The following is a 27133-nucleotide window of genomic DNA, read 5'->3' on the forward strand; positions in this document are numbered from 1 at the left end:
AAGTGGGAAATAAAAAGTTAATACCGAAAACAAATTATGTAATTCTATACATTTGGCATCAGAAAAGTATACAGCAAAAACATATGAAATAATCCATTTTATATTGTTTGAGGTTTATTTTAGTAGTAAAATTTTGATTTACAGTTTGATTTATTCGGATTAAAAATTGAAAAATCGTCTGCTCTTTATCCCAGACGGTTCTCATTTAATCTCGGAAATCCCCGCGATACTTCAAAAGCCGGAAACTTCAAACCTGATAAACTGATTTCCTGTCAATTTTCATAACAGACGACAGAGTCTTTTGAAAAACAGTTCTAAGAAAGGGAAGAACCTAACAGTAAATACTTATAAACATAAAATTAACTCTACCCAACATATTTTGAATTGTGAAAAGAATAAACAATGTTATTTTCTTCTCGAAAATCTGTTGTCCATGCCCTTGATCCAAGATCCGCCCCTTAATTTTATTATATTTTGGCTCAATAAATAAAGATAAACTAGGAAACAATTCAGAAATCTTTATTTTAAAGTAAAATTTAAACTCTTAAATTCAAAGAGTTATCTTGGGTACAGAAATCTATCCAAATGAACAACTGTGTGAAATGTTGTGCCATGACTCAGACTCACAATCCTTTATAATAGAGGGGGTTAGTAGGGGTCTTGATCCCGAAATTCCGAGCTTATAAACATGCAATCCCGAAATCCCGGGCTTAAAAAAAACGGAATCCTGATCAGGTCCTGATATTCGAAAAAAAAAAATCCCGGATTCCGAAAGGGTCAATCCTGAAATCCTGAGCTTAAAAACACCCGATCCCGGAGTCCTGATAAAGGTCCTAGCCCCCCTCATAAAAGTTAATTGCTAGTAAGTATGTATTTGGAATTCTGTCCCAGGTATCTGAGAATCTGTCCCGCTTCAAGTTCAACTATTGTCATCATACAACAATCACCATCCATTGGGGAATCAGATATTTAGTAAAATGATGTAAAAATTCTAGGGAACCATTCTGTATTCTGTATGCATGGTATGTGTCGATCTCTGTTGACACTTGATTGTCTTCCTTGTAAATATTTTAATAAAAAGCCTTGTGTGTACAATTTTCACTCTGGTAAACAACTCACTTGTTCTTTAATTATACTTATAGAGCTCTGGCAACTGTACTGAAAATATTTAGACAAAAATAAAAAAAAATATACACTCTTGACATTTATTAACAATTAACATAAAAAAATAAAATAAAGTATAATTATATTTCTCAAAATAGTGCGACTCACAGATAAAATGGAACGTCTAGTAATGGTGGACAAATAGCGATACTGTATTTTGTAGTTTATTTAATTAGTTTGTGCATTTTCAAGGTTTACAGCAAGTTAAAGTAAGAGTTTTATATTTATTGTAGGAAACAGGAATGGCTTGGAGGTTTAAGGCATCAAAGTACAAGAATTCAGCACCTAAACTTCTTAAAAGAGAGGTAATTCTAATATACATGATATAAGTCACACAATAAGACAGTATAAACCAAAAAAGCAATATATTATAATTTTTAATCTTTACTACAAGGTACAAATGTATATTATTTCCAAAATCATAACATACAGTTATGGTCACTTTCACATGTAGTCTGGCTTCAAGGTTAGCTAGACAAAATTCTCAATTTTTTAAAACATTTATTCTTTGAAAAAACTCAAAATGTTTCATAGCAAAACAAAATATATGATCATGAAGATGGTAGTATGTAAAAATATTCAATAATTTCAGAAAAAAAGAAAAAGGGATCAACTTGTAATTATTTGATTTCTGTGTAAAAAACAAAACCACTCTAAGACATAAGCCCGGATTTACTAATATTTTTCTAGAAATTCATCTCAGCATGTTATCAGTGATCAGTTAGATATAAATTAGGTGGACACACTTTCTTAGTGGTTCACTAATTATAACCAGATGTTGGCCACAAAATGATAAGCTATAAATTCATATTTCTCTATGTCTTTTATCCAGGCTTGATTGTATTTCTGAACAATAAATATGAAACAAAAAAATATCTTGAGAAAAAATTATATTTCTTACACTTGAAAAAAATATATAATAAAAATGAATAAAATTAACGGTACATTTAACTTTAATAAACTTTTTATTAGTGTTTTATTAACATAAATAACATTTTACAATGTATTAAATTATTTTAAAATGATTTGAATTAAGGGGGGGGGGGACCCAACAACACTTTAAATGATAAGCCTTACCTTTACAAATAATCTGGTTTATTCCATAGATATTAGCTAAAAAGATAACTTTTTAAGCCCTCCCTCTTTTATTTAAATCTGATATTTTTCTTAGTTTGCTATCAATTTTAATTAACTTCCTGTTTTTTACTTTTTGAAACATAGATCTAAAAATTTTCCACAGACTTAGATAACTTGAGTTACTTCCCTTTATCATGATTATACATGTATCTGATTTCAATTTTTGATAAAACAATAAAAGTTTTTTGTATGTGGTTTATTTTCATCAATCTTAAAGTTTATTCAAGCAGAAAAGTAATAGTAAATATTCATCAATGGTTCAAAAGAAATACTTTTAAGAGGAGCAGAAATAATCATGATATAATTGAAAATATGTTTCCCTGCAATATATTTTACCAAGGCCTAAAATAAAATATTGTTTGTTTCCCCAATCCCGACCGACCCTGCAAAAATGGTGCTTCTCATGAAATTTTATTATCAAAACTAAGTGGATAATTATTTTATTCATTTATGATTTTTAGGCTTGCCACATCTTCTGATATTGTTCAAGCTTTTTGGAAAAAATAAAATTATTTACCTACCTACCTTCCCACATCTTGCTTGGCAGGGTTGGGATTGGGGAAACAAACAATATATTAATCTAGGCCCAATGCAAACAAAACTAATCAAGTTTGTATCACATTAAGCAGAATCTGATAGCATTACATGCATTATGTCTAAGCAGTTGTGGCATTAAATTGCAATAATTAATCTCAAGTATTTTTGTTTTTCAACCATCACTTTGAATAGTTGCATTCTATATGAATTTATAATATATAGATATGCAAATAGTGTTTTTCAACCATCAATTTAATACACATAGCTCAAATTATAATATATCTTCAAATTGCAATATCTTATAACTATGTACTTGATTGTTCAACAGGAATGGATTGGAGATATTTCTGCTGGAAGTTTACCAAGCTCTTGTGGCAACCACATCAAAGCTAGCTGTCAATATATGGCCTTTAATGTAGATACTTCAGGTAAGTTTACCAAGCTCATGTGGGAACCATATCAAAGCTAGCTGCCAATGTATGGCCTTTAATGTAGATACTTCAGGTAAGTTTACCAAGCTCATGTGGCAACCACATCAAAGCTAGTTGTCAGTATATGGCCTTTAATGTAGATACTTCAGGTAAGTTTACCAAGCTCATGTGGCAACCATATCAAAGCTAGCTGTCACTATATGGCCGTTAATGTAGATACTTCAGGTAAGTTTACCAAGCTCATGTGGGAACCATATCAAAGCTAGTTGTCAGTATATGGCCTTTAATGTAGATACTTCAGGTAAGTTTACCAAGCTCATGTGGCAACCACATCAAAGATAGCTGTCACTATATGGCCTTTAATGTAGATACTTCAGGTAAGTTTACCAAGCTCATGTGGCAACCACATCAAAGCTAGTTGTCAGTATATGGCCTTTAATGTAGATACTTCAGGTAAGTTTACCAAGCTCATGTGGCAACCATATCAAAGCTAGCTGTCACTATATGGCCGTTAATGTAGATACTTCAGGTAAGTTTACCAAGCTCATGTGGGAACCATATCAAAGCTAGCTGCCAATGTATGGCCTTTAATGTAGATACTTCAGGTAAGTTTACCAAGCTCATGTGGAAACCACATCAAAGCTAGCTGTTAATATATGGCCTTTAATGTAGATACTTCAGGCAAGTTTACCAAGCTCATGTGGCAACCACATCAAAGCTAGTTTTCAGTATATGGCCTTTAATGTAGATACTTCAGGTAAGTTTACCAAGCTCATGTGGCAACCACATCAAAGCTAGCTGTCAATATATGGCCTTTAATGTAGATACTTCAGGTAAGTTTACCAAGCTCATGTGCCAACCATATCAAAGCTAGCTGTTAATATATGGCCTTTAATGTAGATTCTTCAGGTAAGTTTACCAAGCTCATGTGGAAACCGCATCAAAGCTAGCTGTTAGAATATGACCTTTAATGTAGATACTTCAGGTAAGTTTACCAATCTCATGTGGCAACCATATCAAAGCTAGCTGCCAATGTATGGCCTTTAATGTAGATACTTCAGGTAAGTTTACCAAGCTCTTGTGGCAACCATATCAAAGCTAGCTGTCACTATATGGCCTTTAATGTAGATACTTCAGGTAAGTTTACCAAGCTCATGTGGCAATCATATCAAAGCTAGCTGTCAATGTATGGCCTTTAATGTAGATACTTCAGGTAAGTTTACCAAGCTCTTGTGGCAACCATATCAAAGCTAGCTGTCACTATATGGCCTTTAATGTAGATACTTCAGGTAAGTTTACCAAGCTCATGTGGCAACCATATCAAAGCTAGCTGTCAATGTATGGCCTTTAATGTAGATACTTCAGGTAAGTTTACCAATCTCATGTGGCAACCATATCAAAGCTAGCTGCCAATGTATGGCCTTTAATGTAGATACTTCAGGTAAGTTTACCAAGCTCTTGTGGCAACCATATCAAAGATAGTTGTCAATATATGGCCTTTAATGTAGATACTTCTGGTAAGTTTACCAAGCTCATGTGGCAACCACATCAAAGATAGTTGTCAATATATGGCCTTTAATGTAGATACTTCAGGTAAGTTTACCAAGCTCATGTGGCAACCATATCAAAGCTAGCTGTCAATATATGGCCTTTAATGTAGATACTTCAGGTAAGTTTACCAAGCTCATGTGGAAACCACATCAAAGCTAGCTGTTAATATATGGCCTTTAATGTAGATACTTCAGGCAAGTTTACCAAGCTCATGTGGCAACCACATCAAAGATAGTTGTCAATATATGGCCTTTAATGTAGATACTTCAGGTAAGTTTACCAAGCTCATGTGGCAACCATATCAAAGCTAGCCGTCAATATATGGCTTTTAATGTAGATACTTCAGGCAAGTTTACCAAGCTCATGTGGCAACCATATCAAAGATAGTTGTCAATATATGGCCTTTAATGTAGATACTTTAGATAAGTTTACCAAGCTCATGTGGCAACCATATCAAAGATAGTTGTCAATATATGGCCTTTAATGTAGATACTTTAGATAAGTTTACCAAGCTCATGTGGCAACCATATCAAAGATAGCTGTCAATGTATGGCCTTTAATGTAGATACTTCAGGTAAGTTTACCAAGCTCATGTGGCAACCATATCAAAGATAGTTGTCAATGTATGGCCTTTAATGTAGATACTTCAGGTAAGTTTACCAAGCTCATGTGGCAACCATATCAAAGCTAGCTGTCAGTATATGGCCTTTAATGTAGATACTTCAGGTAAGTTTACCAAGCTCATGTGGCAACCATATCAAAGCTAGCTGTCAGTATATGGCCTTTAATGTAGATACTTCAGGTAAGTTTACCAAGCTCATGTGGCAACCATATCAGAGCTAGCTGTCAGTATATGGCCTTTAATGTAGATACTTCAGGCAAGTTTACCAAGCTCATGTGGCAAGTTGGCAACCACATCAAAGCTAGCTGTCAGTATATGGCCTTTAATGTAGATACTTCAGGTAAGTTTACCAAGCTCATGTGGCAACCATATCAGAGCTAGCTGTCAGTATATGGCCTTAATGTAGATACTTCAGGCAAGTTTACCAAGCTCATGTGGCAACCACATCAAAGCTAGCTGTCAGTATATGGCCTTTAATGTAGATACTTCAGGCAAGTTTAGCTAGCTTTAATGGTGTGCAATTATTGTTGCAATGATCAACTGCATGTAAACTTGGATTTTGAAGTAAATTCTTAGTATATTAAAATTGAATTTTAGAGTTTTCATATTTTGCAATCAAATGCAATGATATATAAAAGTAAACATCACTGTGAATGAAATTTGGAAAATATTTCCTAAAAAAATCTGTGAGTTTGCATTGTCAGTGCATGTATTACATAACAAATCCTTTTTTTTTCTTGCTTTTAAGAAACTTTTATAGTGGACCATTTGATTTGCTTCTAACTCAATTATCATGATTATTCCCTTAATTTGCTTACAAACTGTATTTTGGACATATTTTGTTATGAGAGTTAGGTAAATATTTAAAAGTTTAATCTCAACGTGACTACAGATTTTACTGCTCACTTACTTTGTAAATGTCCTTTGCTTTACAAAAATAGTATAATGTAAATATTAATATTTCAGGTGGAGGTAATCTGGCCATTTTACCAATAAATACGTCTGGGAGATTGACAACTGCATTGCCAATGCTGAAGGCACATGGAGGTTTGTTGAATTAGTTGTATATTTATTATTATTCATTGGGATTCCAAATTTTGTTGATTTCAAAGGTATAGAAATGAGGGGCGTAAGATACCAGAGGGACAGTCAGACTCATAAATAAAAAATAAACTGACAATGCGATGACTTAAAAAAGAAAAAGACAAACAGACAAATAAAAGGTAAACCACAAAATTAAAGGTTTAATGAAGTGAACATTTTTAAAGGCTTGTATGCAGACTAGGCATTGCTTGGCAAAACCACAAAATCAAATGTCCACACAAATATTATATTTCCACAATCCACAAAAATTGGTGAACAAGGAATTAAATGAATCCACAGGATATAATTCTTACAAGATAACATAGGGCTCACACTAAGAATAAATAGTTCATGGGTCCAAAACTCAGGAAAAATCAGACAAGAATTTTTGAATTAATGATCTAGTCTCAAAATAATAAAAGTGTAACTTTTTAGTTTTTCTTGGTTTTTTTACTAGAAAAAGTAATTAATCAATTGAGATTTTGACATTGTTATTGTCAAGACTTTGGAGTTTGAACTCACCATACCCTTGATTAATGTCTGCATTGAAGACGATGGTTGGTTAAGTAATTTACTTTTCAGACAAACATAAGTCAGTTAAAGTAGTTAACACTTTGCATGTATGAACTTATGATTTCCCAATATTTTTCTGCAGATTTTGTAACAGATTTTGAGTTTTCTCCCTTTGACGACTTCCTCTTGGCAACTGGTTCAGCAGATAACACAGTAAGTTATGGTTTATTTTTATTTCCCACCACGTTCTGTGTCTGTGTGTTTGTCAGTCCTTTCAACTGTTTATCCATCCGTCTGTCTGTTCCATTTCAGCTTAAGTTGTTGGTCAAAGTAGTTTTGATGATGGTTAAGTCTAATCAACTTGAAACTTAGTATACATGTTGCCTATGATATGATCTTTCAAATTTTAATGCCAATTTTTACCCCAATTTCATGGTCCAATGAACATAGTGAATGGTAGTGTCTGCATCAGGTTATAGTTTTAATTAAGTTGAAGTCCAATCAACTTTGAAACTTAGTACGTCAAATGTTCCCTATGTCATGATTTTTCTAATTTTGATGCCAACTTAGAGTTTTGACCCCAATTTCACTGTCAACTGAACATAGAAAATGATAGTGTGAGTGCGACATCCGTATACTACATGTACTATGGACACATTCTTGTTTGAATTGATTAGAAATGTCGTTTTTTAGCTCACCTGGCCCAAAGGGCCAAGTGAGCTTTTCTCATCACTTGGCGTCCGTCGTCCGTCGTCGTCGTCCGTCGTCGTTAACTTTTACAAAAATCTTCTCCTCTGAAACTACTGGGCCAAATTAAACAAAACTTGGCCACAAGCATCATTTGGGTATCTAGTTTAAAAAATGTGTGGCATGACCCGCCAAACAAACCAAGATGGCCGCCATGGCTAAAAATAGAACATAGGGGTAAAATGCAGTTTTTGGCTTATAACTCAAAAACCAAAGCATTTAGAGCAAATCTGACATGGTATAAAATTGTTTATCAGGTCAAGATCTATCTGCCCTGAAATTTTCAGATGAATCAGACAACCTGTTGTTGGGTTGCTGCCACTGAATTGGTAATTTTAGGGAAATTTTGCTGTTTTTGGTTATTATCTTGAATATTATTATAGATGGAGATAAACTGTAAACAGAAATAATGTTAAGCAAAGTAAGATTTACAAATAAGTCAACATGACCAAAATGGTCAGTTGACCCCTTTAGGAGTTATTGCCCTTTTAAGTCAATTTTTAACCATTTTTCGTAAATTTTATACATCTTTTACAAAAATCTTCTTCTCTGAAACTGCTGGGCCAAATTTAACCAAACTTGGCCACAATTATCATTGGGGTATCTTGTTTATAAAATGTGTGGCGTGACCCGCCAAACAAACCAAGATGGCTGCATGGCTAAAAATAGAACATAGGGGTAAAACGCAGTTTTTTACTTATAACTCAAAAACCAAAGCATTCAGAGCAAATCTGATCTGAAGTAAAATTGTTTATAAGGTCAATTTCTATCTGCCCTGAAATTTTCAGATGAATCGGACAACCCGTTGTTGGGTTGCTGTTTCCTGAATTGGTAATTTTAAGGAAATTTTGCTGTTTTTGGTTATCTTGAATATTATTATAGATGGAGATAAACTGTAAACAGCAATAATGTTCAGCAAAGTAAGATTTACAAATAAGTCAACATGACCAAAATGGTCAGTTGACCCCTTTAGGAGTTATTGCCCTTTTAAGTCAATTTTTAACCATTTTTCGTAAATTTTATATATCTTTTACAAAATTCCTCTTCTCTGAAACTGCTGGGCCAAATTAATCCAAACTTGGCTACAATCATCTTTGGGGTGTCTAGTTTTAAAAATGTGTGGTGTGACCCCCCAGACCAACCAAGATGGCCACCATGGCTAAAAATAGAACATAGAGGTTAAACACAGTTTTTGGCTTATAACTTAAAAACCAAAGCATTTAGAGCAAATCTGACAAGGGGTAAACTTGTTTATCAGGTCAAGATCTATCTGCCCTGAAATTTTCAGATGAATCAGAGAACCCGTTGTTGGGTTGCTATTCCTGAATTGGTAATTTTAAGGAAATTTTGCTGTTTTTGGTTATCTTGAATATTATTATAGATAGAGATAAACTGTAAACAGCAATAATGTTCAGCAAAGTAAGATTTACAAATAAGTCAACATGACCAAAATGGTCAATTGACCCCCTAAGGAGTTATTGTCCTTTATAGTCAATTTTAAACAATTTTCATAAAATTTGTAAATTTTTACTACCGGTAACATTTTCCACAGAAACTACTGGGCCAAGTTCATGATAGATAGTGATAATTGTAAGCAGCAAGAATGTTCAGTAAAGTAAGATGTACAAACATATCACCATCACCAAAACACAATTTTGTCATGAATCCATCTACTTCCTTTGTTTAATATTCACATAGACCAAGGTGAGCGACACAGGCTCTTTAGAGCCTCTAGTTTATTACTCTCAGATGTATATTAGTAATTTGGCAAATAAGAATTAAATAAGCATCATTTTCATAGCTAGAAAATTATAGAAAGAAGTTTCAGATGTTTATGTGTGGTAGAACCAAAATCATTTGCAATCTTTCTGCATTTGACTTTGTAGTTCACAATATTATTAAGATGACATTTGCTACAATCACTGTTTTGAGCAAACATATGATCTTAAAATTCTTAAAATTTAATCAAAGTATTACATAACAAGAATTTGAACCATTTGTTTCAAAAGTCATTTTTTTTTTCTTCGAATTTTATATATTTTTCTATTTTCAGATAAAAGTTTGGCAGCTTCCAGAGGACAATGCTAACTTGACAGAGACCATATCAAATGTTAGTCCTGTTATAGTGTTACCGGGCCAACAGCGTAGGATAGAGAATGTTACCTGGAACCCAGTCGCTGAAAACATATTGACTGTTACCTCACACAATACTGTTAAATTGTTTGATGTATCTCAGGGAACAGAAAAATGTTGTAGGTACCAGTTTTAATTGGGTGTTGTTGAAGTTTGATTGAATATAAAAGCTAGTTAATGGGGAGTCATTATATCATTTTTAAAGCATTTCTTTGGTAAAGGTCATCTACAAAATTTTCTTAAGATTTTTTTTTCATATACAGGCATAGTTTTCTCGTTTGAATTGTTTTACATTGTCTTATCGGGGCCTTTTATAGCTGACTATGCAGTATGGGATTTGCTCATTGTTGAAAGCTGTACAGTGACCTATAGTTGTTAATGTCTGTGTCATTTTGGTCTCTTGTGGAGAGTTGTCTCATTGGCAATCATACCACATCTTCTTTTTTATATACTTGTGCATAACCAAATATTCAAACATCCATGAAAATTGGTACAAAAAAAAATGATTTCAGTTGTGATTTTCTGTCATGAAATTTTTACAACTGGAACAATTAAATTACAATTTTTTGCCAGAGGTAAAGTCTTGGCAATAATAAATGCACACACTAATTCCTGAAATACAAATGTAACAGTAATCCTATTTGTTTAAAATATAAAATATAGGTATAGACAGTCACAAAGACCAGATACAAAGTGTGAGTTGGAAAGGTGATGGGACATGTATAGTGACCTCATGTAAAGATAAACTTCTCAGAGTTATAGATCCTCGTTCATCATCTGTACAACAGGTATGTGTGTGACAACAAAGAAAACTTTTGTTTATTTTAAAATTTCATATTTAGTGGCACAACAAGGTGTATAACTATGTTGCTTCTTTTGGCACAATAAAATGTCTGAAAGTATGATAAATGTGAAAACTTGAATAAATGACTACAAAAGATTAAGGACAGACAACAGTATCAGCAAAAGTTTAAAAAAAAGACAAACAATATTTAACAAAAAATTCCTCATATAAAAGTTCAAGCAATAAAAATCTTACCAAGGAAAAGTAAACTCAGGATCAACATTTTATGACTTTTTTGTTAATGGCATAATTTCTCTCTCATGTTACAGGAAGGATCAGGACACCAGAATGTAAAAGATTCCAGAGCTGTATGGTTAGGTAATAAAGACAACATAGTAACAACAGGATTTGGTAGTGTAAGTATTTGTATACCATGACATAGATGTAAAAACTTCCTAACTGCAAGTTAAGATTTTATGAGTTAATTGGTAGTATTAGGCAAGTGTTTGTTACCTGGATTTTTTTCTCTGAATGGATCTACGACTTTTAAACACAGGTGTACGATACTTTTGCCTTAATTTGGATAATGTAAAAATGTATGTTTTCCAATAGTGCTGAAAGTTGGGTTAAACACAAATCAATCAATCAGTTCTTCATTGTTGTGTTTTTTCTGATCAAGACATTTCACTGATATTGTCTTATGGAATTTCATTTCAGTCAAGAAACAGAGAAATCAGTATCTGGGACAGTAGAAATTTGTCTTCATCTTTAAACACAATATCAGTAGATGCATCCTCAGGGTAGGTTTATCTTACAGGCTATCTCAGCAGTTTATTGCCAGATGTGTGGCTTAAATCTTGAATTTTTATTATTTCTCCAAATAAATAAGAAGATGTGGTATAAGTGCCAATGTGACACTTCTCAATCCAAGTCACAATGTGTAAAAAATAAACAATTATAAGTCAAAGTTCAGCCTTAAAACAAACATTTGGCTTACTACTTACACTGAACATCAAACTATTAACGGCCCTTAAACAACAAGTGAAAACAATTCAAACAGGAAAACCAAACCTTTTTTTTCTTCAAACATTTAAACTAGTAAGTTGAAAATAGATTGAAAAAAAAAAATGGTAAGAAATGAAAAAGACCAACAAACATCAGAGCATTCAACACTTCATAGAAAACTGAAGACTGAGCAACACAAACTCCATCAAAAACAGGGGTGATCTTAGGTGGTCCAGAATGGTAAGCAGATCCTGCTCAGCACCTCTACATTTAAAAGTTTAACGAAGATATCAGCAATCAAAATTTTAAAAAGACAAAAAATTACCTGCTTATGATATAATAATAATATTTGATACTGTTTATTCATTATTGCTCGTGATGTACTTAATTTTCCTTGTGCATTTGTAAATGTTCTTAAGGTAACTTATTCCCTCAAAATTTGTATGCAGTATTAAATAAACAGTGAAATCAAATATCCACAAAAGTACAATTTTTGTAAAGCCACAGAAATTGGTACCCACAAATATAAATGAATCCACAGTATATCAAACTTGAAATTATTTTGCAGGACTTTAATACCATTGTATGATGCTGATACAGATATGATCTTCTTTGCTGGCAAGGTATGTGACTAATACCTGTAATTGAAGCTGTATAAGTATTTATGTTTTCCTGTTATGTTTTATCCTGATTCTATGGGTATTTGTACTATTAAGAATGGGTTTTGATGTCACAATTTCCACCGAAAAGGCAATAGTACAAATTCATATGACGCACAAAAACATAAGATATGACGATTGTCTAAACATGTCCAAATAATGGAAGATTATCAAAGAATAATTATTTGAAAATCCTGTGCCATGTTTTTGGATGTTGAGAAATAACCAAACTATAGGAATGCTTGTCAAAAATGAATTATCTCCCCTTAACATACAGAAAATATTTATTTTTTTTATAGACACAAACAAAATAATAAATTTTCAGAAATAAAGAAAATAAAACATTTCTAGAGATCTCAATTCGATTGTTTGTATTATTGAAAAGAAAATCTAATTATTTTACAGGGAGACAACACCATCAAATATTGTGAAATCACAGACAAGACTCCATATCTTCAAGAAGGTAAGTAATTCTAATTTGATTGCAGTAATTTATCATCCAGAGATGAAATTTCATACTGTATATTCCTTTATTTTCATGTGTACCAATTTTCAATCCTGGTATCTATGATGAGTATATTTGCATAGGACATGTGAACAAATTCAGACTATTTAAGATTATTTATTTGTAATTTGTGTATTGCCTTTTGCAATGAAGCATGATTTGTTTTACATTGTTTTGAAGAATTTGAACAGCATTATTTGATTCTGAAAGTGACAATTGATTGCTATTTCAGATTCAGTGGCCTCTACTGAACAAATAAAAGGAGCAGGACTGGTACCTAAGTTAGCATTAAATGTAATGGCAGGGGAGGTAAACAGAATTCTGATATTGACCAAATCAAATGTTCTACCTACACCTTATATAGTACCCAGAAAGGTGAGTGCATTTAGTTGTTAGTATATTATGATATTTAAATATATTCTGGTTGAAGATTACTCATGAAAAAATTTGAAGAATATGTTTTTTTTTAAACAGTGACTATGACTTTCCATGGACAAAACTATAAAATAATTCTTTTAGAGTTTTTAAGTTGCAGAATATTGCAATTTTCATAAACAAGTTTTATCAATTAAAAAGATTTTGCTTTCAGCAATAACTTTCCTTATCCTACATCAATCGTTCATAAGATAACAGGACAATTATAGACCACAGTGCTCAATATTGTTTGCTTTTAAACTTATTGTCTGTTTATAAGATGCTTTAATTACCAAAAGCTTTAAAATGTATAAAACTACATGGCCTCATTGCTATTTCCAGCATTCATCACCATTTTGGTGTAAGTTTGAATATGGTTGCAGTTATATCATGTCAAAACAATATTGTAGGGGGATTTATGCTGAAAATACAATTGTATTTTATTCCTATTTATATACATTTATAAAACTATATTTTATGATGAAATTGTGTAATTTCTTTTCAGTCTTACAAAGAATTCCATGATGATCTGTTCCCAGACACACCTTGTGGGGAACCAGCATTATCCACTGATGACTGGTTCTCTGGTCAAAATGCTCAGGTATGTCAATTAAGGTGTAACAGTCATCCAGTTTTTATAAAAGAATAAATTTAAGTATAACTCCTGAAAAAAGTGGCAAAAGATGCCATTAATTAGGTCAAGGGGAAGACAATACCATTACTAAATTAAAAAAATAATTAAAATACAAATACTACAAAATACTATAAAGAAGACAGGGCAATGCAAACCCCAATATAAAGTTTGATTTTGAAACACCATTAGCCATTATAAATTTAAATTTCATTTATGAATAATTATATACTAGAGCAAGTGACAAAACAAATGAGTGTCCCTTTTCAGTCAAATAAGTGAAGTGCTGTTCAAGAGAATTCACTTTGAAAATATGATAACTTTCTTTTGGAGAAAATTAAAAGACCTTTGTCCCTTTTAGTATGTACAACATTATGTTTCATACACACTTAAAATTCAAGTTGCCTATCCCTGGGTCCCATGTATGTTTTTATGGAACATAAATAATGACTTGGATCAAAATAAAGAAGAGAAGACATTTACTGTTTTTTCCCTGGGGTTCTGCAATTATAAAGTAATTTAATTTTTAAAGGTACAATGTACAAGTTTAGATCCAGCAAAGAGAAAGAAACGGCAAACAGGAAGTAAGGCAATTGGCAGCAAGGGAGATAATCAGACCAATAGTATCAGTAGTACCAAAGAGATTACAAAACCAAAGGTAGGATTTGAACTAATAATTATTATTTTATTGACAAATTACACCCATATGGGTCAAGCAAACACAAATACAAACATATTCAAACAGAAAGTGAAGAACTACAAAAATCATTAAAAAAAACATAATTATAAATGGTAATGTAACAGGGATCGATAATTTTTGTTAGAATATGTTAGAATGACTTGTTAATTTGTTGGTTTAAGAATTCTCCATGAAAAAGTCGTGTCGGTCGGTCAGAAAAAAAAGAAAAATGATCTTTAAGCACTAAAACTGATAAAGAAAAAATTACAAAACATCTAACACAAGTTTCAACACACGTATCAAAAACGTTATAGACTTGTCCACTGGAAAAAAGAGGATTTTGGGTTCATCAGTTGTCATGCATTCCCGTTTTCTATATCCATCTATAACGGACCATTTTTTTATCATCTAGAAATCAAGAAAATTCCAAATGATTTGTTTATATTTAGTACTTCAATGTTTGGACAAGTCCATTTTCATGATTTCATGCATCTTATGAAATTATGACAAATATGGGAAACAAATTTATTTTGTAATGGGTTTTAAACACAGTTTTCGTTCCGCAAAATTATTTGTGCAAACAACATTTCAATCAAGGTCATGACAATGTATTTGTTAGGGTCTGCGGGAATACAAAAAAGCATGATAAGTCCATTTTATTTTTATTCTGAAAATCGGCAAAATAGGGTAGGTGGATCTGTAAATCAACAAATTAAAAAAACCTGTAATGTTATAAAAACAATAGTATTTGGTGATATTTTTTTTTTTAAAAGGGAGATAATTATGTGAATTTAAAAAAAAAAAAAATATTTGATTTTCAATGAGTAACTCAGTTGACAGCTTTTGAGTTTAAAACAACTGTATTTTGATTCATAAACTATAAAAATTAGCATTTCATATTTTTGTGAATTAATGCTTATTGAAATATAAAAAAACAATTAAAGCAAACTGCTTTTCTGGATTTTCTTTCAACAGGAACACTTGCATTCAAAAATATTTGAAAATCAAAGATGTTTAAATAAATTGAAATGTCTGATAATAATTAAATCTTTACAAGAAACTTTTTATAGATGTTTGATATTATTATAAGAATATGTCACAAAGGGTATAATTTTTTTCATATTGATGTTTAGTCATGTAATGTTATTTCAATTGTATTTTTTCGTATGGTGTATTTATATATTTCCAACAGGAAACAAGCAAACCTGTGATACCAGAAACAAAAGACATTCCACAAACCACTAAACCAGAGAACTCAGGAAAAGATTCATCAAATGTCATTCCAAAACAAGCCACACCCACTAAAGTAACTACAGACACACCCACCAGTGCTGGCACACCAACCAAGAGAAGTTCAGACACACCTAAGGAACAAAGCCCCGCCTTAACTTCAGCTAATAAACCTGTCACAAAAGTATTTACAGGTAAACTTTGATAACTTTATTTTATTTAAAAAAGTTTTTAAAATTGAAATTTAACTGTATAATATGTACATTATACACCTTACTGCTATGTGTTCACCATAACTGGACATCACAAAGGTTCTGTTAAAATTTTGCAGTTGTAAGTATAGATTATAGCATGCGCTTTTCCATATTGGCTGCGCAAATTCTCTTGTCAAGCAGCACATATTTCCAAATAACAATCTCTATCATTACAGTTGTAGTATTTTATGTGTAAAAACAGAACTTCTTTTAAATAGAAGTTGTTTATGTATCTGGTATAAATTGATCTGATTGTTGTTATTTTGACATCTTTAACTTACAGCTGTTAGACAATCAAAGTTCAAATATCTGAAAGGTCACACACTACACAAAAGTCTGCATATAGATAATATACGAAAACTTTACCATGGGGTACCAGGAGAAAGTGACATGTTTTATGCTAACCAAACAAGATGTGTAGTACCAGTAGAAGGAGCTGGTGGCCTGCTCTCTGTTCTAGAGGTTAGTTGACTTAGATCCATGTGTCTGCTTCCTTTGTTGTTTGGTGGAAAGTTGTCTCATTGGCAATCCTACCCCATTATTTTTTTTAATCCATAAGTGAAGTTTTACTTCATTATTCAACTTTTTATTTACTATTTTTGATATACCAATTCCCATGGATTTTATTTTAATGCAATATTGATTGAATCATGTCACCAATTTTCATGGCATCAAATCACAATTGATGCTATGAAAATGTATGTACTAGTGCAGACTACATATCATAGATTTTAAATGTATGATTTGATGTTGTTTTCTGTCAGTTTCATTTTGATGGAGATAACAATATTGTATTTAAGCCCTGACTGTGTCAATTGGTGATTTGATGGTCGCAAATACAAGTTAACTGGCTCTGCTAATGCGGCAACAGTAAACTTAATTTGCCACCATCAAATCACCAATTGATGCTGTCAAAGCTTAAAATACAATACAGTTATCTCCCGAATGGACCACAAATTATAGTTTTTAAGGAAATACAAATTAATTATAGATTATCGTTGATTATCTCAACGAGATTGATTTTCTCACTTGAGCTGGTACAGCAAAAGTGAGAAAAGCAATCGAGTTGAGATGTCCAATGATAATCTGTTTATCTCTATTTTACCTATGACGACATTGTCAATTTCAATGTCAATTTCGTTAGCAACGCCACATGTTCTCCTTAGTTTCTACCGATAATTTTTCCATCTCAAGCGAGAAGCATGATATGAAAATTATCACAAAAAAAGATCAAAGGAAAAATGCACAAAATAGCGATAATGTTATTTATCATATAAACTTTGGCAGCACCATGAAATTATATATCCTCAAAAAATACAATCTTTCTTCCATCCACAAAAAAATCAATGGAAATAAATGAAAAACACAATAATGCAATTTTTCTAGAAGCAGATTTATATAAAGTGTATTTTTGGGTGGATTGGACATTATTTAAGACATATATCAACATCTACAGTTCTGATCTTTATTTGCTGTTAGGTTACTGTCACATCTGCCTTTACTCATGATAACATCTTATTTGTATGTAATTGTTTTTGTAGTTCAATAAACCAGGAAGATTAGCAGACACTGGGACCCCAGTATTACAACATAAAAGTAAAGCTACTGACTATGTATGGGATCCATTCAATGATAGCAGACTAGCTGTGTGTATGTATATTTATATATTCCCCTCCCCTTCCTTAGACCTAGGCCCCAGACACAGGGACCCCAGTATTACAACATAAAAGTAAAGCTACTGACTATGTGTGGGATCCATTCAATGATAGCAGACTAGCTGTGTGTATGTAGATTTGTATATTCCCTCCCCTTCCTTAGACCAAGGCCCCAGACACAGGGACCCCAGTATGACAACATAAAAGTAAAGCTACTGACTATGTATGGGACCCATTCAATGATAACAGACTGGCTGTGTGTATGTAGATTTGTATATTCCTCTCCCCTCCCCTGGACATATACCCTTTTGATATCCTCTTGACAGGAACCCAGTTTTACAAGGATAAATTGATTATGACTATGGTCCTGTAATTAGATACTCAATTAAAACAGACTGTAGAAACAAAATTGTTTTATTGTATCCCGTTCACTCCCTAGACTTTTACATAGACTTTAATGAATCCCAACCTTCTGCCCTGCTTCTAGTTAGCTTGTCCTAAACATGCATGAAATTTCTCTTAAGAAGCCAGACGATGTGCGACTCTGGGTGCAGGATTTTCCATCAGTGTTGAAGACCTATTGGTGGACTTCAGCTGTTTTCTGCTCTTATAGTCTGGTTGTTGTCCCTTTGACACATGTCCCATTTCCATTTCCATTCTCTATTTTATGTAATATTTAACAATGAATCCTACGTAAAAACCTATCAAGCGATAAAATATTAATTTTTTAGAGCTATGATTTATGCTCATTTTCAATATTTATTTCAGCATGTGATGATGCTAAAGTATGGTTATGGAACATACCAGAGGGAGGACTGACAGAAACAGTTACAGAACCTACCATGTATCTTAGGGGTAAAAATCAATATTCAGACTTTCAAGTTTTGTAATTTTATTCCCAAATCTGACAGACATATTGTACTGTATGTTTTACCTCTGTCTCTCAGACATTAGAGAGCAATATTTAGCAGTTCAGCTTGTGGTTTATTTTGATAAATGATGAAATAGAATTTAAAATTGATCATTGATATCATATTAGAACTTAAAACTGATATATTCATCAAATAATGCCAGAACATTTGTACAGATAAAAAGCTGTTGTTACATACTCATCTGTTTTTATAATGATCTGGAATATTATACAAATTTCCCAAGCTTAAAAATACTAACTCTTATAGTGTATGATCAATATCCATGATAGAAATTCTATCCAACTTAATCTTTCTCATGGTAGATCACAAATAAATCATTGCCTGCATTAAAGTCATATGAAACGAGTGAGTGGTGAAAAATAATGTTTGTCCAATTCTTGAACCAAAGCATGTATACATCATAAACTTAGTCCTCTGTGCATGATTTTATCATTATTTTCGCAAATATATCATATAATCGTCAATTTTTCTCTCTTTCTGTTTGTTATGATTTAACAAATATGGCTGCTCATTAAATGCCGTGTTTTGAAGCCGAGTTTTATCGATTGACACCTTATTGTAAACAAATCACAAAAAGCATCGGTATTGAGCACGTGTTTAACATGTTTAATCAGATATTTGTTTATTTCAATGACAGATCCATGCGTATTGTGGTCACCGAATTTTTACGAGGAGGGTTACGCTTGGGTCACTATGATAGATAGATAGATAGATATTTTATTCTCTAAAAACTATAGATACAAGTTTACTATGCATACGGAAAATATGTCAGGGAATTGCTTGCTGGAAGCAAGCAATTAAAAATAAGTAAACTTCTTCTAAATGTGGACAAATTAAAGAATGTTCCTCAGAAAAAAGTATATGTAAATAAGTTGTATAATGAAAACTATCCGTTGAGTTATAAAAAACATATGCATATTTTTTTTTTATTTTGAGGTTTCTTATGACTTTAAATAATTGTTTAAAACATTTTTTAATATTTGTAGGACACACAGAGAAACTGTATTTTGTCAGATTTCATCCATTGGCCAGGGATATACTTGTTTCATCAGCTTATGATTTCACTGTAAGAATATGGGATTTAACTGATGGCAAGGAAAAGTTACAGCTCACAACGCATCCTGATCAGGTATATTGTTATTATATGGCTTTGAAAGGGTTTTCTACTTTTAATGCCCCTTATACATGCTATAGGTAAGAACAGATGCTAGAATTAGATTAAAAATTAGAAGAATTCAAAAAAAAATCCCAGAAATGTGTGTATTTTGGATTAATTTTTTATCTTTAGAAAGATATTTTGAAAAATATATATATTTTTAACCGTATTTTGACGAAAAATATCTTTTATTGATTTTGGGATGGACAGCGGCCAATGGCAGCCAAATGTCTGTGTATTTAATCATAAACTGTTCAACCAAAGCTTTTAAAATTTTAATATGCTGTCACTGACAACAAAATGGAGGTCAAGTTCAATAATGACAATTTTGACTTTTACTGTTCAGGAGTTATGGTTCTTGAAAAATTGAGAAAAAAAAAAGCGTTTCGCGATGTGTCAGTGCATTTACTCATAAACCGTTCAGCCAAAGCATTTAAAATTGAAATATGTTGTTACTCATTACAAAATGGAGGTCAAGTCCAATAATGGCTATTTTTACTTTTGTTGTACAGGAGTTATGGTTCTTGATAAATTGAAAAATGGTGTTTGCAGGCATATCGTTGCATTTACTCATGAACTATTCAAACAAAGTTTTTTGAATTTTAAAATGTTGTCACTGATGACAAAATGGAGATCAAGTAGGATAATGACGATTTTCACTGTTACTGTTCAGGAGTTACAGTTCTTGAAATATTTTTAAAATGGTGTTTCCAGTCGTGTCTGTGCATATACTCATGAATCTTCAACCAAATGCTTATTAAATTTTAATATTTGGTTACTGATGACAAAATTGAGGTCAAGTTTGATATTCACGATTTTCACTTTTACCGATCAGGAGTGATGGTTTTGAGTTATGGTTTCTTGAAAGATTAAATAATTGTGTACCATAACTCAGAAAAGTAAAATCTAAAATTTATAAAAAAACAAAAAGAAGCTCACTTCAATGGATACAAACAATTCACCAAATTTGTATGCCAATTGGTTGTGTTTGACCTCTGCAGGAAAATCAAACAGCCTATTGTTAGTATATAACCTACGTAAACAATAGATATGGGTACCAAATTTCATGGATTCTAGAAATTTTTCATGGATATTTGATATTTTTTATTTGAATATAAGTCTAGAGAAAAATTATAATTTCTGAAACAATTAAAATTGATGGTTCACCAGTACCTGTTCCCACAAAATATACAAATATTTGTATCCTGGATCAATAATGAATCCACAGTATATGATTAATCATCCAAACAAAATAGTAGTGAGTGGTTTATCTCCCTTTGTAGGTATTCTGTGTAGCCTGGAGTCCTGATGGTAGATACCTGGCCACAGTGTGTAAAGATGGAAGAGTCAGAATATTTGATCCAAGAAAGTCACCAGATGCTATAAAGGTATGACAAATAAAAAATCTGTTGCATTAATCTTCAAACTATACTGAAGGCCTCTGTATAGAATTGGTCTTATAAACTACTGTATCACGTACTAGCCTGTGAAAACTGAGGTTCCAAATTCGAAACCCTACATTTTGATGGTGCATTTGGATCCAAATCTAAATTTTGCGATATTGAGAAAAATTCTGTGTAAATTATATAAAAATTTCAAAATGCAGGTGTAGATTATTGCAATTAAAACCATGTCACATTTTTCGCAATGATAAAAACATTGCAATAATTTCTGAATTTACAGTAACCTTCTAATTTTAGCTGACCATGTTATTAAATTAGTTTATTTCTGTGGTATATCAAAATTTGTATTATCTATGCATTTTTAAGTTGTTCATCTCTCTAGAAATATTGTCCACACCCCCTAACCAAAATATATTCATATATTCGAAAGACTTGAATTTTTAGGCAAAAAACACATTCTTTATGATTATGAATCTTTACCTTTTCTGATCCAGGTGCTGATAAGGTCAAACGCTTCAGACATAACTTGTAAATAAACACTTGTAGAGAAAGAATAGTTCATGAAAAATACCAGTCTAATTATTTAAAAAGTTAAAACGGCAAAACAAAGTACCAGAGTACAAAGTAAACAAGAGCATTCAGGACCAAAAAGTCCTTAGTATTTTGATCAACTTAAATTTTATTAACATTTAACTAAGAGATCATATTAGATGTCAACACAGAAATGTATAAAACAAATTCAAACTTTTTTCTTTTTTTTTTTAACACTTGAATATAATTTTATTGCACAAAAGCTGTTAAAATTGACCTTACTGCTACAGCTTTAACTGTAAGGTACCCTGAAATTGTAAGTATCTATAAGAACAGGGTGTCATATAGATAAGTGTTATTTTCTTATATTTCATATAAGAATATTACAAATAAATACATAATTGTTATTTTCTTATATTTCATATAAGAATATTACAAATAAATACATAAGTGTTATTTTCTTATATTTCATATAAGAATATTACAAATAAATACAATGTTCAATAATATATAATACAATTCAATACACTGATCTGAAATTAATGAAATACTTTTTTTACATTCCAGGAAGGAGAAGGCCCAGATGGACCAAGAGGAGCCAGAGTTGTTTGGGCATTGAACAGGAAATATCTGGTTATAACTGGATTTGACAAGTAAGTTTTTATCAGGTAATTATTGGATTTTAAAAGAAAATTTGGTAGAAAAATTCAACAAAAGAAAGCATTCATATGTTGACAACTTTCATTTATTGAGGAACACTTTTATTCTTGTGGGTATTTGATTGTGTGGTAATGCAATATTCTGCATAAAAAGCTAAGATAAATTTATAGATTGCTGAATTCTAAAATTTTGGTTTACCTATACCAATCCAACTTGCAGTGTTTATCCCTGAGCATCATGGCAATGTAATGCTATCTGAAATTATCTGAAGTTATAGAAAGTGTATGGATGTAATGCTTTATTTTCTAGAAACAAGAAGGTTTTTCATATTTCACTGTTTACCAAGATGACATAAAATAATTTAAGAACACAATGTGCTGGCAACTAACAAGCTGAATTAAATGTATATTCAAGACAAGAACATTCAATCATTAAGCAATAGAAGAAAGAACATCTTTGTCGAAGATTAATATTTAATGAAATAAGAAAAAAAAAATCAAAATTGTTCTGAGAATTTAAAATTATTTTTATATCATTGCTTGATGACGAAAAATGTTTTTAAGAAAAATAGAATTTAATATATCTTTTATTTATTTCAGACTATGCAGCAGACAGCTATACGTTTATGATGTAGATAAATTGGAATCTCCTCTGTACATTCATCAGTTAGATTTTAATCCTGCAGTACTGGTACCCTACTATGATGAAGATAGTCAAACACTGTTTGTAACAGGAAGGGTAAGTGGTTAAATGGATACCATACTATGTAGCTAACGGCTATATGTTTGTAACAGTAAGAGTTAGTAGTAAATTGTCCCAGGGACATTTTATGAACACATCTTAGACTATTTGCCTTTTACACTATAAAGTAATCTTTCAAGGGGTGATTTAAGTCATAAAAGTCAGCAGTATTAATATATTAAACACCAAACCCTTTCCTAAATGTTTAAAGCAAAATTTTATATTGTATATTATGAAGAGTGGATGCAAGAATATATATGCAAATCCAATGTTTTTCTGACAGGAAATGAATCATTTACAATCTTGCAAACAAGAAATTGAAAATTAATAAAAGAAAAAAAAAGAACTTTTCCCAACTGAGGATGTCCTGGGTATAGGTGATAGAATTCAAATGATCAATGAAGTATTCATTTTCTATATTTTGGTATTCAGACCTTAGCAAAAGCATTTTATCCAATATCCATGAAAATTGTTTCCCATGAAAATAAATTATTCTACAGTTGTATATTTATCCTTTTCAACAGGGTGATGGAATTGTCCACAGTTTTGAGATATCCTCAGAACATCCTCACATCTTTCCATTGTCTCCAGTCCAGTTTGATGGACTCCACCAGGCTCTATCATTCCTGCCCAAGACTTGCTGTGATGTCAAGAAAATAGAGTTTGCCAAAGGTTGGAGGTTAACAAATAACACTGTTGAACCAGTTTCCTTTACACTACCCAGAGTTAAGGTAAGTCAATGGCTTATATTTGTATTTATTCAGAGATTATATGAATTTGAGTCGTATATAAGGTCAAGTGAAACCTAATGCTGTATGTGTTTCCCTTGGTTGCTGTCTTGTTGACATTTACAACACAGCTCCTTTTATTCTGCCTTGAAAAATATTAGAATGGATTATAGTACTCAAACTTTGAATTCAAGCAAACAAAATACTTGATTTGGTGTTTGAGTACAGTTTCATTACCATCAAAAAGTTGAATGGAATTAGGATGATGTGTACCAGAGAAATACTATTTAGTTACATGTGGAACAAATTGAACCCTTTTGCCTCTTTGATTTGTTCCTGATTTAAAGGTTTTTGATTTTCTAATATTACTCTTTAGACTGAATATTTCCAAGATGATGTCTTCCCTGATACCAAAGTAATTGACAAACCAGTTATGACCAGTGCAGAGTGGTTGTCAGGAGCCAATACTCCTCCAGGAACTGTCAGTCTGAGACCAAAGGATATGAAACCATGTAAGGCTTATAGAATTTGTTTATTTAATATAAGAACATGTGGTATGAGTGCCAATGTGACAACTCTCTCATCCAAGTCCAAGTTTGTAACAGTAAACCATTATTGTTCAAAATACAGTCTTCAACACAAAGCCTTGCTCACACTTCACAGCTATAAAAGACTCCAAAAATTACTAGTGTAAAACCATTCTGCTTTAAGCACCTTTCTAGGCAACTTAAAGGCACATTAAATTTAATTTGTGAAATTTTTATTTGTGCAATTTCCTTTAAAAAAATGTGCATTAATTAAATAGAAGTTCCCTGTTTTTCAAGACTTTTATACCAATATCTACTGTCATTTTTTTACTCATAATAGTTGCAATTTAATTGGTTAACTCTCATCTATAGAGTGGTTTTCCAAATTTTATAAGATTCTTGAGGAAAATACAACAATCTATCTGCTATTTCATTATAATTTTCTGCATCTATTACATTATTAAACTATTTTGTTGTAGTGAGTGAGGCGCCTGTAGAGGCTCCAAAAGAGAGGAAATATGAAAGTTTTAATCCTGATACATATAAAAGTGATGAACAGAAGAAAGAAGAGGTAAAAAAACAAGATTTCAAATCTTGTATTTACTGACCATTCATTAATATTTGTGGCCAGATACCAATTTCTTGGATGCAGATGCAAAAATGAAAACAACAGGTTATGAACTTCATGTGTTGGAAGCCTTTTCCTGGAATTACCTTCATCAGGAACTCTCTAAGCTGAATATTTAAAAGCTAAAAACCAATGGAGTTGAAAAATTCAATGAAGTACAATTTTTTTATAGGCTTGTATAAAACCATCAAATATCTGTGAAACATTCAAATTTTCTTAGTCCACAAAAAATTGACAACCACAAAAATTAATGAATCCACATTATAGGATTTTAAAACTTGAATAGACAAATTTTCACAATTTACAGTCATTTGAAAAGTATGGGAACTTACTGGAATTTTCACATAGAGTTGTCTCCTCTTTAAAAAAGATGGAATTCAAACAAGGATTTATATTTCTTTATTTTCTAAAAAAAATTAAGTAGAAATTGCTATTATTGTGAGGGGATATCAGAACCAGATCATTTAATTTAATTTAAATGACAAATTATATCTATCTTTGAGCGATGATAAATCTTCTATACTTATTTTAGTTACTTGATGCAGTGACAAAGAAATTAGAAATAAAAGAATCACCATTACCACAAGACCTAGCTGAAGGTGTTGACGATGATGAATGGGTAAGTCATTAGATTTCAAGAGTTGGTTTCTTTGTTGGTTTATACATTTGTATTTTTTTAAGGTGGTACAAAACATCCAAATACCATGGATACAATTATTTTGGCCTGTTTTATTTTCATAAAACTTTGACAAAATATTTTCTTTGATCCTTTGACAAAAATATAAAAATTTCAAAATTAAAGCCATACACTTTATCTGAAATTTTTCATTAATTATGCAGCAGTTTGAAAAACAATCTTTTGATCATTAGAAGCTTGATATTTACTTTCAATAGAACATGATTAAAATGTTCCATTGATTTTTACAGAGTTATCTCCCTCTTAATAGTCACACAAAAAAAAAATAATCAGGCTGAAACCCTTATATTTTTTATTCTTATGCCCCACATACGATAGTAGAGGGGCAATATGTTTTCTGGTCTGTGGGTTCGTTTGTTCGTCCTTCCGTTTGTTCGTATGTTCGTCAGTCAGTGCTTCCGTTCGTCCCTCTTTCAGGTTAAAGTTTTTGGTTAAGGTAGTTTTTGATGAAATTTGAGTCCAATCCACTTGAAACTTAGTACACAGCTGGTTTCCTATGATATGATCTTTCTAATTTTATGCCAAATTAAGAGTTTTGACCCCAATTTCATGGTCCACTAAACATAGAAAATGATAGTGCCAGTGTACTTGGGACACATTCTTGTTTCATTATTTTTATTTGAGGGGAGGCATGAGAGAGTACAACATATATTAATAAAGGGGATGTAAGAATAAGATAAATGTAAGTGATACAGCTACCCAAAAACACCATTTATAGAAGAAAGACTCATGTGTGTTCTGAAATATGTATATAATAAGAACACTATATAAGTCCTCAGTTATTGAGGGTGAAACATATCACATACCCATAATCTGAGCATTTTTATTTTATACAGGTGAAGGGAAAAGAGTATTTATTGATATTATCTTGTTTTTTTAGGGTGATGATTGATTTGTGGCAGAACAGAGAAGATATGTCTCATCATGTGTCTAGTTGAATGTCTTCCACGAATAGTTAACAAATATTGTTAGAAGATTGAAATAAAAGCAGTACTGACACTGGACAGTTCCGCAAATATATGTTGACCATTATTTTTGGCAACTGGGGAGTCTTAAAACTTTCATATATAGGTTTAACTATGATTTCATACTGAAATTGATACTGCTGCAATGTCCTAATCCCACCAATAAAATATGTAGGAAAATGAAATTATGGGACCAAAAATTAAATAGCAATTTTTTATAGCAATATTATGGTCAAAATAATGAGTGTTGAATCATTCTTAACTTAAAAATGATTAATGGGGAAATTTGAAATAATGTATTGGATCACATGTCTATACTAATATTTATAATTACAACTATTGGTGAAATATGCATCTATATTTATGTTTGTTTTTGTTGACCTTAACCTTTTGACTGTTTTAATAAGCATGTTTTGGTGCAGATTTTTTAC

The 27133-nt window shown here is 31.7% G+C and overlaps 1 protein-coding gene and 1 long non-coding RNA gene across 2 annotated transcripts; both read left to right on the plus strand.

The window, feature by feature from the left end:
• The first annotated feature begins 219 nt into the window (after positions 1-219).
• On the plus strand, positions 220-3267 carry LOC134695600 (uncharacterized). Its single transcript, XR_010102823.1, has 3 exons — positions 220-337; positions 1398-1469; positions 3167-3267. It is a non-coding gene; the product is annotated as an uncharacterized LOC134695600 (long non-coding RNA).
• A 2477-nt stretch (positions 3268-5744) lies between these two features.
• On the plus strand, positions 5745-26629 carry LOC134698032 (coronin-7-like). The gene is made up of 25 exons (XM_063560322.1): positions 5745-5782; positions 6409-6489; positions 7181-7251; positions 9839-10037; positions 10582-10706; positions 11032-11118; positions 11420-11502; positions 12276-12330; positions 12772-12829; positions 13104-13246; positions 13791-13886; positions 14449-14574; positions 15788-16019; positions 16363-16541; positions 17621-17729; positions 18503-18589; positions 19653-19795; positions 21106-21210; positions 22324-22409; positions 23016-23154; positions 23682-23888; positions 24262-24397; positions 24892-24983; positions 25573-25659; positions 26618-26629. The coding sequence occupies exons 1-25, from the start codon at positions 5758-5760 to the stop codon at positions 26627-26629; spliced, it is 2763 nt and encodes a 920-aa protein (XP_063416392.1). The 5' UTR covers positions 5745-5757.
• The last annotated feature ends 504 nt before the right edge of the window (positions 26630-27133 follow it).

This window comes from Mytilus trossulus, chromosome 14, assembly GCF_036588685.1.
Source record: "Mytilus trossulus isolate FHL-02 chromosome 14, PNRI_Mtr1.1.1.hap1, whole genome shotgun sequence".
In the NCBI taxonomy this organism is placed as follows: domain Eukaryota; kingdom Metazoa; phylum Mollusca; class Bivalvia; order Mytilida; family Mytilidae; genus Mytilus; species Mytilus trossulus.